Source organism: Tachyglossus aculeatus, chromosome 19 (assembly GCF_015852505.1).
Source record: "Tachyglossus aculeatus isolate mTacAcu1 chromosome 19, mTacAcu1.pri, whole genome shotgun sequence".
In the NCBI taxonomy this organism is placed as follows: domain Eukaryota; kingdom Metazoa; phylum Chordata; class Mammalia; order Monotremata; family Tachyglossidae; genus Tachyglossus; species Tachyglossus aculeatus.
The window spans coordinates 5,834,129-5,855,638 of record NC_052084.1 but is presented as its reverse complement, the minus strand read 5'-3'; the positions used below and the strand labels follow the sequence as shown (position 1 = coordinate 5,855,638).

The 21,510-nt window shown below is 41.4% G+C and overlaps 1 protein-coding gene across 5 annotated transcripts in view; it reads right to left on the bottom strand.

The window, feature by feature from the left end:
• Positions 1-1,992: 1,992 nt before the first annotated feature.
• Positions 1,993-21,510, bottom strand: part of CDC42BPA (CDC42 binding protein kinase alpha) — a 212,196-nt gene continuing 192,678 nt past the window's right edge. For 3 of the 5 annotated variants that reach the window (XM_038760799.1, XM_038760801.1, XM_038760802.1), the window contains 8 exons: positions 20,213-20,310; positions 19,309-19,393; positions 17,977-18,100; positions 16,470-16,587; positions 9,735-9,920; positions 4,897-5,014; positions 2,866-3,023; positions 1,993-2,316 (listed from right to left, as the gene is read on the bottom strand). In XM_038760799.1, coding sequence (XP_038616727.1) covers positions 2,158-2,316; positions 2,866-3,023; positions 4,897-5,014; positions 9,735-9,920; positions 16,470-16,587; positions 17,977-18,100; positions 19,309-19,393; positions 20,213-20,310 — 1,046 coding nt within the window. In that variant the 3' untranslated portion in view covers positions 1,993-2,157. The remainder of the gene's footprint in view (positions 2,317-2,865; positions 3,024-4,896; positions 5,015-9,734; positions 9,921-16,469; positions 16,588-17,976; positions 18,101-19,308; positions 19,394-20,212; positions 20,311-21,510) is intronic. The other 2 variants (XM_038760800.1, XM_038760803.1) reach the window with 2 other exon arrangements.

Genomic DNA, 21,510 nt, shown 5'->3' with positions numbered 1-21,510 from the left:
GATGGACCTGGGTTATCGGGCTCAGGGCTGGCCCGTCTACTGGGTTACCAAGTTTCTGAACAGAAATGTTTGCTCAAAATGGTAACGATGTGACACAAGGTACCAACTTGATACTCAGACAAGCCAAACTGTACAGACAGCATTTCCACATGACACTCAAAATGCAAGAACTTTATATAGTTTTCCCAAAGCAAAATAATTTGGAGTGACTGGTGCTCAAGAGCAGTTGTGCGCCTTACGAAATAAAACCACAATTAAACCGGAACACGCACGGAACCCGGCTGATTAAACCCACAGACATAGTTTTTCTTTTGCTGTTACTTCCCTAGCCTATGCTTCTTCAAAAGCCTCTATAGAGTGACCCTCAAGCCTCTGCTCCCACTCCCCCCCCAGGGATACTTCAGAAGATTTGCTATGGGGTAGGCTGAGCGTAACAAGAGCTAATGGCTTGCGTTGCAACAACCAAGTCCAGAGGAAACAATGTAGTGGATTCAACAAGCCTTTCCTTCCTCTCTCTCTCTCTCTCTCTCTCTCATGAAGTGAGCTTAGTGAGGACCCAGGGAGGGGAGAAAATCCTGTGGACTTTTAGTCCCACGTAAAGGGACTGGAAGATAGGGATTCAGTTTTGCTTGAACTCTTTCACTCCCACCACACCTTCTCTTGGTTCCAGACTCCTTGCCTTGAAAGCAGAACTGCACCTTTCGGTGAGTCTCTGTCCAACAGAAAAAGCCCTGGCAAGGCTCTTTCTGTCCTGCAGCCTGATTTCTATACTGGGGCTCAAAGAGGAGGGTATCAAATGCAATCAGCGGCAGCACCACCCCAACCAAAGGGGCAGGGAAGAGGAGAACCCGATCAGCAAGGGCAATCCAAGGCTGGCCCCTTCCCTGAGTATGAACACCACTTAGGCCAAACTCTTCTGGGCACCCCCGGCTCGCACTCCACCCTTTTATTCGACGTAGGGTTTGTGTTGTTTGGTAATGAGCGCACAGAGTTCTAAGACTAATCAGAGGAGCCATGGAAGACCGTTCCCCCTCCTCAAAGAAAACAAGCCTGCTTGGTTTCCTGCTCCAGGCCACAGTGATCTCCTGGAGCCTAGGGAGGCCTAACGGATCCACAAATGACTGGCTCTCCCTCTGGGGACCGACCGACCAAACGGGAGAATCCCATTCCAGGATGGAGACCAGACGGACTGGGCTGGAGGCCTGGAGAGAGAATGGCACCGAATGGCATTTCCCCGGTAGTTTGCCACTGAGGGGGAAACTAACCATCTAAATGAAGTTTAAGGCTTTAGCTCTGCTCTGGACAACTCCCGGTACCAAGGTGAAGTTCAATTTTCCATCTAATGGCCTGGGAAAGGGAAAATTATTTTGGTAGCCCTTCGGAAAAGGGTACCTGGAGGCTTTTCTAGCCTTGACGTCATTCAGCATGAAAACAGAAGGGACTGACACATTCTTTTAAATTAAGGGATCTCTCTTAAATAGGCAACCATCTTTCACAGAATACATGATGCGTTTTTAATATATACATATGTATTTACCCTCCTCCATTTGTGTATTTAAACTATTGTAGTAAAATATGCATTGCTTTCACCAGCCGACAACCATCGGGTCAACATTCAATCGAGGTGGCTGAATGGAAGCTTATGTGCCTCTTTCACGTACCCCAAGGTGGTGGGCTACTGTGTTAGATTACGGTATCATGGAACGCGTGTGAAAACAAAACCCATCTGATTTTTTTCTTTTTCATTCTTAGTGATCTGGTCTATTTAAACTACTTTCTCTAAGGGAGAGGGGCGGCAGGGAAAAGAAAAGAATGAAAGCAGCTATAACCTCGGGAAAAGAAACCAACCCCAACAGAAACTACGGCGGTAACTTGACCAGAGTTTGTCCTTGGCTGCTGTTGCTGCTGCTCCACCTGCAGGCACCGCGCCTTGGAGTTACCCTGGATGAGGCAGACCTTCCCTCCCTCCCTCCCTCCCTCCCTCCCATCGCCACCCTCCCCCAGCTGCCGGCCCCCAGACCGGTTTTGGGGAGGGGTTGGTGGGGGAGCGAGGGGAAGGAACGGTAATAAAAGCGCGAGGACAGGGTGAGGGGATGGGAGCCGTGGGAGCAAAAGCCGCTGGATGACTGGTCTGAATACTGAAGCAGCAGCAGCAGTTCATGTGTCCCAACTCACGTGGTCAGTGCTCTCCAAAGAGAGGCTCTTGGTCTTGTGAGGTGAAACGGGGCTGGGAGGGCTGCTCAGGTTGGAACTGTTAGAAGCTGTAGAATGCCGAGGAGAGTCAGAGTCCTGCAGCCCAATAAAACCGGGACAGCACTGATGAGCAATGGAGAGAGTAGAGCTGAAGGGACCAGCCATGGCACACAGAGCCCTCTGGACACCGCCATTACCACTCAGAGCTACCACCTTGTCCTCCCGGGCCTCTTTCCAGGGACAATTCTCTAAGTGGGGGGTGGGGTGGGGAACAGGCCTGCACCAGAGCCCCTAGGCATGCTGGCATGTACTAAAATTCCTGTATCCTAGGCCCTCTCAAGCCCAATGACGTGCAAACTCCTAGATCAAATGCGCGGCCATGAGGAACTTCTGGCATTACTGCACTAGAGGCAGGAGTGAATCGACCGATTCTTTGCATTGCCGAATGTCAATCAGGACACGTGGAAATGTTTTGGTTCAATACCAGCGCTACTTATTCTCTCTTTTCAAAGTGGGACATACACTGGAGGCTTCACACTGATGGGTGGGGAGAAATTCCTCAGACTCGATCCCAACTCCTAATCAGAAACTCCCTACGAGACGGTTCTTTCGAAAACCGCACCCCAACTTCCCAAACCCTCAGCCTTCTCCTGATCCCTTGGCTGGACTCACCTCCCGCTCATAGTCTCTCGCTGGAACGTCACTTCCTTGGTCCAGGCCTCCGGAGGACAATGAGCCGTCAGACGGGGAGGTCATAGGCTGTCGCTTTGACCCGTAGCTTCCCCCAGAGAGTTCCCGCCGTAACGCACTGCCGTTCTGCGCCGAAGACCCTAAGACAGGGCGAGGGGAGGGTAAAACAGTCACGGAACTTGCGTCCAAGACACAGTTGGTCTCGGCCTGATCTGATGCTGCTGGGGGCGCGAGAGCGTGAGGGTGACAGAGACATGAGTGGCCCCTGTGGATACAGTACTGGCCTGGGAGTCGGAGTCGGAAGGACCTGGGTTCTAATCCCTCCTCTGCCACTTGTCTGCTCTGTAAACTTGGGCAAGGCACTTAACTTCTCTGTGTCTCAGTTGCCTCATCTGTAAAATGAGGAGCGTGAGTACCATGTGGGACAGGGATGGTGTCCAACCTAATTAGCTTGTATCTACCCCAGTGCTTAGTACAGTGCCTGGCACACAGAAAGTGCTTAACAAAAACCATTAAAAACCAAACAAAAAACAAGGCACCTCTAAGGTGACAAGTCGGGCTCAGACCAGAAACCCAGGATTAAGGAGTTACAAGGAGGGGAAAGGCAGGCTGATGATTTGGTGGTAAACTCGTTCCATCTCCTGCGAGCAATCCTCCGGATACGGCAGGCTTAGAAACATAAAACATCTTCTGGTCCTCGGCTTTAATATTCAGGTTATATGTGATCATTTACATTTGATAGCACTGATTTTAGTTTTATTATTATTATTATAATTGTCATCAAGTGCTGTCGAGTCGTTTTCAATTCATAGCGACTCTATGGATATATTTTCTCCAGAACGTCCTCTCTTTGGCTACAAGATTTTAGTTTTAGCCGACTTTAAATAGAGTCAATATGGTACTGGCTGGGAAAGAGCCAGGGAACTGGAAAAAGCCGATTACAGATTTTAACTCTAGTCCCATGATAGTGCCACTAGGCCATATTACAGGACAAAAATGGGGTCAGCTTTAATGCCCGGTGAAAAGATAAGTGATTTCTAACCTCACAAGAGTTACTACGAGGATGTTGGTTGATAGACTGGTTCTATCCAGAGGGGAAAAACAAAACCAAAAACAAAACACTCTTCACCCTGGAGGGGAGTATTGGAAAAATGTGTTGGAAGTGCTTGGAGTGCCACAGAGGGCAGATGCTTGCTGTCTTGCTTGCACACACTCTTTCTCTACTCCTCTTCAGCTAGATATACATTTACATCTATCTATTTGTGTGTGTGCGTGTGTGTGTGTGCATGGGTGTGTGCATTAAAGCCAGGTAGCTCACAATTTCTAAAGCTTCTGTCTGTCTAATGGACCTAAGACCTAAGTCTGCTCAACTTAAATTAGTTTGAGAATCATGACTTCAGGTCATGCCCTGCTCTTCAGAAGCAGAACTTTGAGATTTCTACTGTACCATCTGGACTTTCTGGCAGTGAAAATTCCAATTCAACAACAAGAAGAAAATAAAATTCGGAATGGTACACATTATAGCAGGCAGGGCCACCTGTCAATTAACCATGGTATGGGAAATTCCTAAGATAAGGTAAGAGAGTTAACTCTGCATCCTTCACTTACGTATATATCTGTAAAGTTTTTATTTATATGTCTGTCTCCACTTTTAGACAGTAAACACATTGTGGGCAGGGAGCGTGTCTTCCAACTCTGTTGTACTCTCTCAAGTGCTTAATACAGTGCTCTGCACACAGAAAGCACTTAATAAATATCACTGGCTGATTGGCAAAACACAGAAAGAACAAACTACCTTGGGCTGAGAGTAGGCTCCTCATAAATAACTGCTAAACCTGAGATTAAGTAACAAGCGGTCAGGTTATCTGCGACACAGGTGACAGCAAGGGGCCTTAGCTACTTTAACAGAACCAACTTTGATTCCTGTCTTGGGGAAAGGATGGCTAAATGTGCTAAGGGTCTAGAGGACTAGTGCTGCCCCAGAAAAGGGATGAAAAGACCTGGGCCACTTACTTGCTGCCAGCCCACTGCTAGCACTCATGGAACGTCCTGGCTCCGGGCGGGATTTGGTGATGGATGGAATACTAACAGAGCCACTGAACATGGTCCGGCTTTCCTGAGGCCGAAGATTCTACGAAGAGAAAAAGAAACTTCAGCTGGGAGGATAGCGTGAAGACGTCTCCTTTCAATACCGTCCTGACAAGGGATACAGTTCTCTGCCTTGCTAGAGAGATACCGAGCAGGAAATGCAAAACCAAACAAGTTCTCCCAATCCCAACAACATACACAACCCTAGAACAAAGCCAAAGCAGTCCCCAGCTGGGAGTGTTAGGTAAGCCAGCCTATAACCCATGAATCCTAGCAGAGTAAACTGGGCTAGAGGTTACATGGTTGGCCCTGGAAGCAAAGTGTTGAATTACATGGACGATTGCGGATAATTGAAAATACGCGCTTAAGACTTCCGAAATTCTTAGTTCCTTGGGCACAGCTCCCTCTCCTGACAAATGCTCCCAATTTTTCATATTAAGGTCACTGAGATTCTGCCTGCAGAAACGGTGAAAGATTATTCAATAGGCTTTCATTTTCATACATAGGAAGGAAAATTCCTCCATGTGCCTTTTTTTGTCTTACAAGAAGGCATTTCATAATTTGGGGGAGAAAAAAAATCACATGCCAAAAAAAAAATGAGGTTTTATTCACTTTAGGAACACTAGGATGAGCCCAGAAGTAGGGGAGTTTGGCCCTACCAGGACTGAATGATGGGGTTTCACCTAATAGCCCAACAACACTAGGAAAGCAAGAGGGAATTTCTGGTTGACTAAGATGTTGTCCTGACCATTTGTTACTGCTACAAGGTTGGAGGAGTTATGCGTAATTAGCAATAAAGAATGTTCAGAGAGCATCCAAACTAAGAGACTTTTTTTTAACAAAGATCATTCAACCGAACATAATTCTATTACTCTTGAACACTATTTTATAATCAATCCCAAGTTCCTTCTATCTGAAGGCTATTTATAGATTTATACCTTAAAATTTTTCTTCTCTCCCCACTGTAAGCTCTTCTATGGACAACTTAATAATCTTAAAATGAGTTTGAAAGTTTTACCAGCTCACAAAAATGTCTTATTAGTCCTCTCTAGCTCTCACTTTCCCCCTCAGACAGTTTATAGTTTGGGAAAGAAAATACTCATTTTTTCCTAATAATTCAGGATAAAACACTATATCCCCAGCAAGTGAAAAGTTGCATTAAAACAGCCTGTCCCTTCGAGGTATGAAGCCCAATGGAAAAGGAAATTCCAAATTAAGCCTTCTCTGACTAAGTCCTCATTTCCCAGATTCCTTCTCCCTTCTGCTTCACCTATGCATTTGGATCTTTAAGCACTCGTTATTCATTCCAACCTCAGCTCCAATGTACACATCTGTAATTCATTTTAATGTCTGTCTCTCCCTTCTAGTCTTAAATTCCTGGTGGGCAAGGAAAGTGTCTACCAACTCTGCTGTATCGTCCTGTCAACCGCTTGGTTCAGTGTTCTGCACACACTAAGAGCTCAAAAAGATCACACTGTCTTTGAGCGAGGCCATGACTGAATATAAAAAAATGCATCAGAAAGTCTCCCACTCAATGTGTTCCTTACGCAGGGCTGGGCACCAAGAATCAGAGACAATCTTCTCAAACAGCTATTAAATGCCAAAATCGGAACAATTTCTTACTACATGACTTTCACAGGCTACCTGAAAGCCATGCAAGTCCCTTCATTTCCATACCACCATATTATTGTCTTACTGCCTTAAAGATTAGGGATTAGGGGAAACGCATTGTCACCCCAAGCTTATCAGCGATAAATACAGATTTTGTAGCCAGCAACCTTTAACTGCCCACTGGGGCATTTTAACCACATGCCTGCCTGCATGTGTGACTGCTTTCTCCTTTATGACTCAATTTCCAAATGTGCAGAATCTTAGCTCCAAACCCTGTAAAGAACTCAGGCAAGGGGCCAAAACCAAACATTAAGACCCTAAAGCAAGAAGTGTTAGAAAAGTCTAAACACATATCTAATGCCACACAGTTTCATTTTAAAATACCATTTTTTATTGAAAAATCACCTTAAGTTACAATGTCTTTAGTTTTACATTGTGTCAACAATAATACAGGGATATTGCATCAGATATCTTTTAAAGCCTCCAAACAATGAAGGGCCTACATGTTTCAATTCTTCTTTTTGATTTAAACAATCCATATCCCAAGCCCCCTTTTGTGTATTACAACCATCACAAATTGGGGGAAATCCTCCACACTGAACCAGACCTCGAGGGAAAGCCACTTGCTTGCAATCTTGCCTGCAGTGACTAGCAGGCCACTATTTAATGGCTGCTGCTACTTCTCTTTCCTCAGAGATTTTGCTCTTCCCTTAAGGGGACAATCTCATCACAAAAATGGAATCCCGTTTAGCCCTCTGTCCTTATTTGTAATTAATCAGCATTGTGAATTTATTTTAGGAGTGAGTGCCTTTTCTCCACTTAGGCCACACTGTATTGTGTATTTGGATAGGTTTTTTCCAGTGAAGCCAATGAACAGAATAACAGCAATTTTACCTCTAGCCTGACTGACACGCAGTGCTAAAAGAAGAATTCCTTGCTACTTGCTTTGAGGTTTTCAGGAGCCTAAGGTCACTGAAATCAAACTGTAGGAGACCTGCATGAAGTTTGGGGAGTTAAACAGAGCAAGTGGTAGGGTAATAGAACACTAATGCTGGCTGGCCTTTGAGTTGCACTGGCAGTAAAATTTAGCCTCAGAGCTTTGGCTAACTGGTGAAATGAAATGATCACACTGCTCTTGTCTTTTTAAAATATGTCTGTAAATGGGAGGAGACTGTCAGCTATACACTGGGATAATAAGTGACAATCAGTCAACAATGGGGGAAAACAAACAATGATGTGATATGAAAATAATACACTGTTTCAATGAAAAACCATTTGCCCACAGAGTCTGCTGCCTTAAAGTTAGATGGCCCCAAATTCAATCACTACCATTTAGGTTCTTATGTCAGATTGCAAAGTCCATGTAATTCATTTTGAGGATTTTTTTTTCCAAAGCAAATGCTTCACTGGTCTTTTGTCTAAAAAATAAAATAAAATAAAATAAAAAAGTCAATGCTAAACAGCAGAACAGTCAAGCATTCACGAGCAACCCTTCAACAAATAAGCAGCATCGACAGAGTGCAGCAGCCCCACATCTCTCAACAGGGAACTGGATCTCAGTCTCAAACCTTCATAAGGGAGGTAATCATCAGCTTATGACCAAGAATAAAAATATTAAATTTTTTTCAACTTTAAGATACCTTTGGTGGATTCTAAAAAAATGACTCGAAACTACTCTAACCTAGAGTCAATGAAAAAGTACAGCACATATAATCTACTGCTAGTTTGACAGAGCCAAATAGTAAAGCAATCAGTAGAAAGATGAACAGAAGAAACGCATAGGGGAAAAAAAAAATCACCAAATTCTAGTTAACCCAGATTGACTCGCACTCCAGTCTCGCAGAAGTATCAATGAACCAAAATTCTCAATCTCTATCACTAGACAGGACAGCAAGTCTGTGAAGCTGTCGATTCAGTGAACTAATTGGCGTGAGAAATGGCTGGAGTTGATTGCCCTTCTGCTACTAGAAGTTTTTATTTCATTCATGCAAAGCTGAAATTTTCCCACATCTGTGACCAAAAGATGCCCTGCTTTTATACTTTGTATCTTATTGGGGTAACTGAAATTTCCTAAGCATATAAAAGACATTACAAAGTCTATGAACAGTAGCATTTTTCCATCTCTGTGGGATTAATCTGAGGAGCTCTTTTAATAAAAATCCAAATGCATCGTGAAGTTAAGCTTCCTACCCCATAGCGAATTTTCTGAATGGAAAACTGTTACACATACAAACCCAGCCACAGGGATACCATTTCCCTTTAGCTAGAGGGAATTAAGGAAAATGGGTCTCTTCAGTTCAATTTAATCATTTTCTAATCTATGGAGTTTAAGAAAATCACCCACCCAAGGATGACAGCATTAGCTGAAACACTTTACGGTTCATTAAAATGGCAGTCCAGATAACCAAGGTGTCCAATAGCAGTCTATCACACAAAATAACCACAATTAATGAAGACAGACTGACCAATTGAAAGCAAAATGTAGCCTCCCTCATTTTGTTTGTCTCTTTGGTTTTTGCTTTCATAGCCGGGGTTCTGGAAAGAACTGAATTGGCAGTTCAGCGTCTCTGGTTCCGTCTACAGGCTCCTCTCTGAATAACAGAGTCTATCTTCAGTGTGATTACGGGGCCATTTTCCTTCCTGCTATTAGCAGTTAATAGGATTAGTTTGCATTTGATGTGAAGATAATCTTGATTCCCCAAAAATTGTGGTTTGGGGAACAGAAATAAATAATTTCTGTACTGGCCCCAGTAGTAGAGCATTACTTCACTGTGACCACTGGATCTTGAACAGCAAGAGGTTCAAATGAACAGACTGTAGGGTAGCCCTCATCACAGAATGAGGGCTCTACTAGGATAAGGGGCTTTATCTCAGTAAAATTCCTTTTGCTTCCTCAAAAATCTCTTCCTTGCAATATCATCAGCTAAGAAGCCATGGTGGGATGATGATCTTTTTAAGAAAAACTCACCACCATCACACATACACACAAAAAAGCCCCAAACCCAAGCCAAAACTAAAATGAACAAAAAAGATATAGCTTGGGCATGAGAGAGTTAGGGCCAGAAGGAACCCATCAATGGCATCAACTTTCCTTAGTTAAGCCAGGCACATCACACACAGTTAGTAAAATGACCTGACTCAGCTGTTCATACCCTTAGAGTCAAAAAGCTTGGTGTACCAGGGACAGAGCGTAGAGATGGGGAATATTCAGGATTTATGGAATCAGGAGAGAGGAATTTTTCAGCAGAATTAACAGTCATGTGATAGATGTGCTCAAAGTTGATCGGAGAGGAGATCAGACTGGAGTGATGATGAGGGGATGGGTAAGGGAAAGCCGGCTATCAAAGACAACAGAGAGAAAAAGAAAGGTAATGAGGTAATGGACACAGTTTCAGTAGTTACAAGTGAAATTTCAGACAAGTATGCAAATACAGGTAAAAGTGAAGCCTGAGACACCACCGTTCAGAATAGAATTCCTGGTAAATATCCTTTTAGAAATGCTAAAGTTAAGCCTTAAACTACTTTCCCATCCAACTACTGAAGATCACGTATTTAGTCCCCCTCTTACCACAGCTCATGACACACAAATCGGACTACAAATCGTTGGCAATGGTTCTTCAGGGAATAAATACCAAGGAAAGCTAGACAGAGACGCAAAGGAGTATTCTTACAGTTTAGATGGAGTATTCTTACAGTTTAGATCAGTAGTCCTGTGGTAGGGGACACACCAAACATCAAGTAGATTGAGGGCAAGAAATCATCAAAGCAAACATGAGGTGAAGCCCGAGCTCTTTCTAACCAGCTGAAAATATGTTAACAAACACGTACTTCGGATAAAATGTCAAACTGTCCATTGATTTTTCAGACGCTTGAGGTTTATGTTTGGTTTTAGCAGTCTAATATTCCCTCCAAGAAAAGTATCTTATGAAAATGAGGAGTGGAACTCTCTTTTGGTTTTCCAAGAATTGAAGAGGAAAATCTTTTTTCCTCTTCCCTCCTAAAAGAACACAATCTCCCAGGCTAAGTAAGGAATAGTAAACCAAATAGCCTCTTCTGCTCCACATCTAGGAGTTCATTACAGTTATCCCTTGATTTAAAACAAACAAGCCCAGAAGAAATTAAAACAAATAAAACAAGCTCTGGAAAAGCCTCAACATGAGTCAGACTGCATTGTGTGAGCCTAGCTTTTCATTCAGTGAAACAAAACACCTTTCTCCCCTTGGAAATGAGCACCTACTGGCTTCTCATTTCAATTTTCAGCTATTCTTCTGGGTCACAGAGTGTTAATTATTGGCCTGTTTTTTTTCCACCTATCCACGCAGGGCACCTTAGGGGAAGCAGCATTGTGTAGTGAATAGAGCACAGGTTCCAGAGTCAGAAGGTCATGGGTTCTAATTTTGGCTCTGCCACTTGTCTTCTGCGTGGCCTTGGGCAAGTCTTTTTACTTCTCTGTGCCTCAGTTACCTCATCTGTAAAATGGGGACTGAGACTCTGAGACACATGGGATAGGGACTGTGTCCAAGCTGATTTGCTTGTATCCACCCCAGTGCTTAGTACAGTGCCTGGCACATAGTAAGCGCTTAACAAATACGATTATTATTATTATTATTATCATCATTAATAATAATGGTTAATTTATAGGATAGTAATTATAACAGACTTCCAAGGCAGGCAGTTTCTTGGGACCAGTCGGGTACCTCCAGGGAGGGAAGGACCACTAGTGACCTATTACTGCACTGATTTTTTTATGCTCCTACATGCCAGGGTTTTTAAATGAAGCTGGACGCATGAAATTGGGAAACTTCCAAATTTGTTCCCAAGAAAAGAAGGATGCTATTCAGAGAAATGATGTGATGACTTCTCAAAATAAGATGACCAACTGCTGAGCTATATAATGCCCTTTCATTACTATTACAAGCTCAGGAACAGGAAGAGAAGCTGAAGATCATCACATCCTTGTGGTATCCTGCCCTCTGATAGCTTCAAGTACACATTCACATGAAAAATGTGGCCTTAATAATCAGGTTCTGTTTGTGAAAGGGCACTGACAACCCAAAGGGTCACAAAAAATCTTTTGCAGCAATGATAACTGATATCATTATGCAGATCCTGAATTGTTTTGATTTGATTTTTTTGGGCCAACATGATTTTAAAGAATTTTGAAGAAATCACAAATCACTGTCCATTTCACCTACACGAGGAAAGCAATCTCTTGCCAGAATCTTCTCAAGGGCAGGGAAATAAAATCATGCTGCCTACACCTTTCAAAAGGTTATTCTTTGTTTGTTTTTTTAAAATCAAGTCCCTGTTTGTAAATTCTTAATTTAGAGCAAGTCAAACAGTAATTTGTGTTTTGGATTTAGTAGGGAATTTTGAGCACTCCATTTGCAAACTAGTGCTTGGGCATCATCAACTTTAAAATTCAAATTCAGAAATTATAAAAAAGATTCATACTGATGAAGGTATTGCTTACATCAGTGTGTCCTGATCTCAGGCTCACAGGTTACCTGTGACCCTCCCTCTTGCCCAAGTAATTCTCCAGAGGGGAACCCCAGCCATCCCCCTACTTCAATCTTTCCACCAGAAAGGAGTCAGGTAAGGGGTTGGTTTTCACTTCCCCGCTAGCGTTGCCCAAGAGGTGAGCAAGGTGGAAGGCAAAACTCCTGCTTCTGCTCCTGGTAGCTTCTCCCCCATGACCTGCAAGTTGTCCCAAGATGGACCACTCTGCTTAGAAAGAACATTAGAGGAAAACGAATTCACTTTCTGGGAGGCATACTATATTGGTTTCCTTACTGAGAAAGAACACCACTGAATGCCATGACTCAAAATTTAGAGAAGTTTATACGATTGTCTCTGGAAAGCCTCTTAAAACAGATGCTTGCATATGACCATCTGCTACTGAACCAAAATGATTCAAGAATGTGGCAAGCAAGTGAAATGTATAGTCATGAAGAATAGGAACACACATGCTATATGGACATCCAATCAATCAATCGTATTTATTGAGCGCTTACTATGTGCAGAGCACTGTACTAAGCGCTTAATCCAGGAATACATCCAGGAATACAAACTGCAGTAATTTAAAACATCTGGGAAAGAAGTGTCTTTATAGAACAGGTTAAAAAGGTACAGTAGTATTAAAGGACGGGGGAAATGATAGAACTATACAACTGCCAGGGAATAAGTTTTTTGTTTAAACGCCAAGAAATAAATCTCAAATTAGGAGAGTGGGCCGAAGTTTAAAAAAATACAACCAGAAAAATATGCCCCTCAAAACTCTGTGATTCAAATCTGCGAAAATCAGGAATCAACCTGAGATAAAAACAAGTCAGCAATAAATGATCTAACCACAATTTAAAAATTGAAAACAATTTTTCCTTTCTTACACCCAGAGATTCGTAGTCCTTGAAGGTACAAGTGATATTTTTCCTTTCAACTTCATCAAGATATAAAGATTCTGAATCATTTTCAGGATTAAAAGTTACATTGTCTAGACTTGTCTTTTATTGTCATGTCACTGCAAATAAATTGTAGCCTTGAATTTCTGTTGGAAGGTGCTTATAAAAGTTATGTTTTCAGAGACAGAAATAGCTTTCAGAACTAAATAGAAAAATTTAGAAAACATAGTTAATTTAAGATGTAATGATCACACCCTATCTTCGAATAAAACTTTTCAACACATTAGGAAGGCATTTTCTAATGTTTGATTTTCTTTATAACAGTGGTAATAGATCACTGGCAGTGATGAGTACTGGGATTAATCTACCGTGTTCCCTGGTTTAAGTTTATTATGATCATGTAATCCTGGTTTTTTTTACTTTAACTAGAAATTGTGAAAAAAAAATAAAATATTGGGAAGCACCATGATCTAGGGGAAAGAAAATGGGCCCGCAAGTCAGAGGACCTGAGTTCTAATCCTGACTCTGCCACTTGCTTGCTGGATAAGTTTGGGCAAATCACTTCCCTGTGCCTCAATTTCCCTCATGTGTGAAACAGGGATTCATTATCATTATCCAGTCTCCCTCTCACTTAGACCGTGAGCCTCACGTGGGCCAGGGACTATGTCCAATGTGATAATCTAGCATCTACCCTAGTGCTTAGTTACTAGTCACATGACCACTGAGCATAGCCTTATTAAAAACACATTTCCTCCCAGAGGCCTTCTCTGACAAGCCCTACTGAGAGCTCACCTCCTCCAGGAGGCCTTCCTAGACTGATCCCCCTCCTTCCTCTCCCCCTCCTTCCCCTCCCCACCGCCTTACCTCCTTCCCCTCCCCACAGCACCTGTATATATGTATATATGTTTGTATGTATTTATTCCTCTATTTATTTATTTTACTTGTACATATTTATTCTATTTATTTTATTTTGTTAATATGTTGCGTTTTGTTGTCTGTCTCCCCCTTCTAGACTGTGAACCTGCTGTTGGGTAGGGACTGTCTCTATATGTTGCCAACTTGTACTTCCCAAGCGCTTAGTACAGTGCTCTGCACACAGTAAGCGCTCAATAAATACAACTGAATGAATGAATGAATGAATGGCAAAACCCTCTTTTCCTCTTATCCCACTCCCTTTTGTGGCACCTTTGCACTAGGAGTTGCACACTCTATTTACCCCTCCCTCATAGCACTTATGTACATAACTGTAACTTAATACATTTATTTATATTTATGTCTATCTCCCCCTCTAGACTGTAAGCTCATCTGGGGCAGGGAATGTGTTTACCAATGCTGTTATGTTGTACACTCCCAAGCGTTTAGTACAGTGCTCTGTACTGATTGCTTTGTGTAATAAACACAAATATTGGAGGCTTAATAGCAGAGACAAGGCTAGAGCTTCCAAGCAAAATTAACCTCTGCAACCTTTATGTGCTTAGTACAGTGTCTGCCCACAGAAAGGGCTCAATAAATACCACTGCCTGATTAAGTTGGTGAACCCTGGAAGATAACATCAGCTGCTCCATTTTATCTTTCTGCTCTCTTCTCCTGTTCTCATCTTGCACTCTTTGCTCTTTTCAAGCATTCCTTCTAAATGTTCCTGCCTGTACCAATTCTGTCTCCCCACCTATTGCTCACACCTTTCCCCACCTGGAGTGACCTGCTGCCCTTGGCTCAAAACCAAGCCACATTCCCCCGCTCCTTCCCCTCCAATAGGCAATGCTTCACAAAGGTAACACACATAAAATAAAAACTAAATAAGCATAAGGAGGATGAAATTTTAGTGGCATAAACTAAATAATTTCCAAAAGTTTCATTAGAAACATTACATTCAGATCAAAAGGATCTTTTGGCTATCAGTCTGCCAGGTTTTCCAACTTCTCATTTGTTTATCAATTTCTGATTTTTCCAATTTATAAAGGAATATATTCTAACAGAACCTCAGCCTCATAAGCAATGAAGAAGGCTGAGAATTTGAATTATTCAACACGTCACATTTAATACTGTGACAATCGGCTGTTGTGAAGCTATTGAAGGATTGTTGTAAGATCTATGAACCAAAGACATTATTGCTCGACAATACATTATCTTTAAGCAAACATCTGGAAGAACAGAAAGGAACACAGAAGAGATAAATAGTTAATAGGACACAATGGAAGACTAAAAAGACTTAATTTTACCTATAAGGGGGTATTGGAGAACAGTAAAATTTAAAAGGACCTCTTTTTTATTCCTCACTCTTTTCTTGCTTGACATGAAAATAACCCCACTAAGATTGCAAATAGTGAGGATTTAGCAATGCCTTTGGGCAGTTCGGTAGCACAATATCTTTCAGTAGTTTTTATAAAATATTGCTAATGTTAATGCTGCACAAGACCACTGGGAGGATGAAGAAGACTCGATTGAAGGCGATTTGTGCTCTTGGAAGGAATAGAACAATAAAAAACACGTTAGTGGCATGATTGATAAGGATAATACCAGATTCAGGAGGAGAAAGCTGCAAGGGAAGTTACCACAAAAAATCCCTAAAGGTTGATCACTGGCATAATTCAAGTTCAGATTCATACGTTTCTTTTTAATTTGAGCCAAATTATTACTTTGTCATGTACTTTTTTCCTTAATTTGAGTTTGAAAAGTTACTAATTGGTCTAATAAAAGAGATTCCAACCTATTTTACATATTATGTCCTGTGTGCTGCCTGAGCTGCTAATATTTCCTGTGTTCTTCAACATGAAATTGGAGCTAACAGAGTTGATAACTAATATCATTCTATCTACTGAGTAGATTCTATTCAATGTTTTCTTATTTCATGCAATACTACCCTAGATGGACAAATTCTATGACGAGATGGCCATCTGCTTACATGATCAATGAGATAGATTAATGTCATCTACATCTTATGACTGTTGAAAATAAACCTTTCCAAAGTAGGAGTTTTTTAATAAAGGTTGCAGTTATTCAGGTAATACCTTCTGTATACAATTGGCGAAAAAGCATATCAGGAATTAGGTTCACTAGTTAATCACAGACCCCAAGTAATAAGGACAGGCTGGGTGATTTGGTTTTGGGAATGAAGCTGCTTGACACTGCTGACATTTGGATGTTAAAAAACACTTTATTCATATTCTGGCCTTGGAAGGTAATCTCCAATTTTGGTTCAGATTTTTGCTCTGTCCCCAAAAGAGGGAATTCTATGTAAATACAGGGGCTGAAGAGTTCTTTGGGGTACAGATACAAATGAGAACTCGGTTTTGCTTTATTTTCTCTCAGATGTTCACTCTCAAATTAAATTTCTGTTCATCTGGTATTTTGCTCTGTAAAGTCCGTGTATTTTACTTTCTCTGGATGAATCCATTTTTCATAGGTCCAAGAATGATCTCCTAAAACCCACTGAATTTTTATTTTATTGACATCTCATTTACATTCACACTCACTCTTTCTTTCTCTTACCATGGGTAGGTCTTTTAGGATCTGGATTCCATCTCCTGGACCCATGTGTGCTATGTGGTTAAAATTAGTTGGGTTAGAAATTAATTTATTTCTCATTTCGGGATCTCGAAGCATCTCCCTGTAAAAGAAAATACTTGGTTTAGATACTATTTTCACCTGGGAAAGGAGTGGGACTGGACAGTTAAGTAGAGAATCAATCACAATTCCTCTTGCATGGATGAATCCAAAACTAATGGATAATGTTGGATAATGTTAACACAGACCCTTGGAATAAACGGTTCATCAATGCCAGGTTCAAACTTGCAGAAAGGAAGTGGTAAAGTGCTGGGTTACAAGTCAACAGTTTGCACCCACATAAAAAAATCCAAATCATGAAAGACACATATAATGAACAGTGTGACTAAAAGTGCAGAAGGGAATTCTTTGGTGACTTGCTTCTTCTGTGGAGATGTAAGGCACCAAAGAACAGAAAAAAAAATAAAATTAGAAAAAAACCAGCATTACCTTACAAGGCTTGGCATTTAAAATGACTTCAGAAGGTCTTTGGAAATTTAAGAATTTCAGTATTGCCAAAAAAGTACCAAAGTAAAATTAAAAAAGAAAAAAAACCCCACAAAACCCACTAACCTAACAATACTGAAATCCAAAGACCAAGCTTTTGCAATTCAGTTTTTGGAACCACTGTCAGCCAAACAAGAAAAACAAAGGGCAGAGCATGCTTCCAAAGGAAACGTTGATAGGCAGAAGGAAAACATTCACTTCTTCAAAGGGGTTTTAATACGGCAGCCTGGTATCTTTTACGGGAATACAGGGCTTGAGTAGTCAGAGATTCTAGAAACTGCCCCCATTATCAACTCTGCAGCAAGTTCTGCAGTTCTGGACCTTTTTATTGCCTTCAGAGGTTGACACTTCTAATATTGCAGACGCATCAGCATACCAGATAAGTTTATACATATATGTGTACTGAAAAACTGGAAACATAGTCCACACGTTGCTCTGACATTTATGAAAGGCTCCAGTAATCAGCAAAGCAACAGAGCATTAATGAGAGGTGCCTTAGAGCCATATCCAGACTGATGAATAATAATACCCTTAAAGGAAAACAGAATCAGAGTCTCAAAGGAATTAACCCATATTCATAGTTAGTACTGAATCGCCTTTGAAAAGTGTTTATTATAGATATTTTATGTACAATTTCTTATATGTGCACACACATACCATATACACATTATGTGGAGGCATGCATTCCAAATTACAATAACTATTCCACGCAATATTTTATATAAAAGTAACTCAAAATAGTTGAATTGAGTGCACAATGATAATTAGAGGTAATTAATACAAATTATACATAGATGGCAAACACATGTTGAAGTGACACAGATGTCTGACTACAGTTCCAGAAGTAAATTTTTGCTTCCAAACAAATGGAACACAACGCAATCGGCAAATGGTCCTTCAGGGCCTACAGCCATGAACGGAAGACAAATACAGGTTGAATACCGACCTCCTCTGCTGCATCCTTTCTTCTTCTGGGACCCTGAAGGAATAACGCCTCTTATTGTTGATGCTTCGCACCATTTGTTTCCGGCTGTTATCTGATGTTTCAGGAACCACTAGTTCATCCCCCTCTAAAAGAAAAACAAGGCCAAACTTAATCAGTGTGTTACTTCAGGAAAACAAAGCCAATGCGGTTTCCTCTGGGGAAAGGTTATCCTAAAGTCATGTGCAAGTGTCAATTCATTTTCAGAAGCATCTTAAGTACTTTGCTAAAATCCCCTCTAATGACTAAGGAATTTGTTGGCAATACACCACTTTTCACCAGCAAAGCTGACTTCACCAGCCTCCTGTGCTCAGCCCATTAAGATATGATTTTTCTTTAGCTATTCAGGGACATAACTACAACCATCATCTGGGGGATGATTTGGACTTCCACGGATAGATGAACCTTGAGTACAGTAAAACGGAAAAGCATTAATTTTAACTAATGAACAAATCAGTTTTAATTAAGTAGCTGCAGAGGACTCTGTTTTCTCATACTACAATGTGTGCACTCTCTACATGGATCCTTGCTGCCATGAAAACTGATTAAGGGAGTCCACCCAATTCATATACTGCAAGAACTGTACTTTCCAAGAGCAGTCTTTTCTTTTTGAAAGATGACTATGTCCATTTTGGGGTGATCAAATCAGCTAGAATTTGTAAAAATATCTTCTCAAACTGACAGGTAATCTAGCCAGGCCTCTTTATCTGGGTCTTTATTTCTGAAGTCACTTCTCCATCTTTTCTCTACCCTTTTTTCCATAGACGCCAGCCTGCCACTCTCCCCTTCTTCAAAGCATTATTAAGGCCACATCTCCTTCAAGAGGTCTTCCCCAATTAAACTTTCTTTTTCCTGGCTCCCTTGCAGTTCTGTGTCATTTATGCCCTTGGATATGCCACTTGATACTTGCCCCATGCTCAACCCCACAGCACTTAAGTTCTTCCGGCTCTGCCACTTGTCTGCTGTGTGACCTTGGGCAAGTCACCTCACTTCTGTGGGCCTCAGTTACCTCATCTGTAAAATGAGCCCCATGTGGGACAGGGACTGTGTCCAACCCCATTTGCTTGTATTCACCCCAGTGCTTAGTACAGTGCCTGGACCATAGTAAGCTCTTGACAAATACCACAAGTATTATCATTATGATTATTATTACATAGCTTTACATAATACATTATAAATTATTTATCTTAAGGTCTGTCTCCCTCTCTAGACTGTACGCTCGCTGGGGACAGGGAATATGTTTGCCAACTCAAATGCAACCCAGACATTTGCAGTTAGTGTGGGTTTGTTTCTTACCTGCCATTTTATTTTTGAAATATATTAATCTAATTGTCTCCAGACCCAAAAGATTTAGTGATCCTTCTGTATTCAAGGGTCGAACCTGAAATAATTTAAAACCACTTAGTGACTAACTTTTAAAGCAACGTAATCACTAACTTTTAAAGCAACTTAAATACTAGCAACCAATTATTTAAAAGTGAAACCAGAAATGGTTAAATAAATCCATGAAAACCACACATAGCATAGGAAGCAGGGCAGACACAAGGGTCCATGACTGGTTACATTCAGAAGACGGGGCTACTGAAGTGTTAAAGACTCCAGGGAGTCTACAAATAATTAGAGGAGCAGCAGCGGCAGCAAACAGCATGTTACTCTCCCAAGATGCCCAAATTACCCTCTCTGTCAGAATCTTAATGGCCACAGCAAGAAGGGAGTCTTTGTCTTACAGCATGCAAGGGAGTGTGCATTTCCTTCTATCCCTACACATGTGGTCTTTACACCTGGGCAAACCTAGGGAGATGATGATTCCTTTCTTCTTTATTCTCTCATTCTCCCCTGTCCCACCCTCAGTTTTTAAAATTTTCTTGGTGGCCTTCCAATATTCCCAAGACTTTACAGCTTTCTGAAAACTGAGAATTTAATTCACAGAACTGAATATAATCATATCATTCTAAAATAAGAAAAGTATCCCTGTTGCCTTCCGGTCCTCGTTTTCTTCATGTTCAATAATACGATACCCAATTGCAATGAAAAATCTAAATGATAAAATACACGGCCTTACTCTTTACTGTGGTTTCATTTAGTTCCTAGTTGCTTCTCTTTTCGTAGTCACATTCACATTTTCACTCATGTCTATTTGCAATAACTATGTTAAAACATGAACCCCGTTATTTTTGTGATCAATTATTTTGTCAAGTACCTTCTTGAGGGGGACAGTCTGAATCCATTCCATGGAATTCACATCAAAGACATCAACAGCATTTTCGCTGTATACTGAAAGGTATGGTGCATTGTAACCTGTGGGGAGAGAAAATAATAATAGTAAGCATTATTATGATACTTGTAAGCACTTATTATGTGCCAAGCACTACTCTAAACACTAGGGTAGTTAAAAGATAATCAGGTTGGACAAAGTCCCTGTCCCACATGAGGCTCACAGTCTAAGTAGGAGGGTGCAGGATTGAATCCCCAATTTTACAGATGAGGTAACTGAGGCACAGAGATGTGAAGTGATTTGCCCAAGGTCACACAGCAGACATGTGGCAGAGCCAGGCTAAGAACCCAAGTCCCTCTGACTCCTAGGCGTGTGCTCTTTCCAGTAGGTGATGCGGCTTCTCGATTACATTTCTAGAACATGAGGTTAACCACCGAATGGACAGATTTGCAAAACTTAAGGGTTAAGAGAAGGCCTTTAATGCATAATTCAGGAAGCAGTACAGCCAGCTGCAAGACAATGCAGTCGGAAGTTTAATATCATTATCTCATCTTTGAAGTAGAACCTTATTATAAAAGCTGGATTAAAGAGGGGTGAAGACTAGTTTAGAGAGCAGTGACCTGAGGGGGACCTGGTGTCTTAATTTCTAGTCCTAGATCTGACTAGATAGGCACCTGTTAAATTTGGAAGGAAACAAAGGCCCTGAGAGTTCTTTTAGATTGCGAGCCCCATGAGGGACAGGGACCGTATCTAATCCCCAACTGTGTGTTTTCTCCCACATCTTCAGTGCTCCACACATGGTAAGCACTTAATAAAGACTATTACTCCTGAAAGTTTAAGTGATATTTGTGATGTCAAAAATGGCTAAATCTGCAAAGCGTAAACCTGCAGCTGATTAAATTTTTTTCAATTTAATCCAGTGTATTTTAATAACTGTCAAGAGCTGAAAATTGCTAGCCAGTAACTAACATTAAGGCTGATTAGCCAATGCTTTGTGGTTGTGCATCAGCGTACTTTTTTCCCATGGGATTACACTCTTGGGCATGCCTCCTGATTGGCTCTAGAGTCTGACTGCCCGGCTGTTGCTCTTCAGCTGGACCACCTCCTCCAATCACCACTTCAATCAATCAATCAATCAATCGTATTTATTGGGCAATACTGTGTGCAGAGCACTGCACTAAGCGCTTGGGAAGTACAAGTTGGCAACATATAGAGACAGTCCCTACCCAACAGTGGGCTCACAGTCTAAAAGGTGGAGACAGAGAACAAAACCAAACATACTA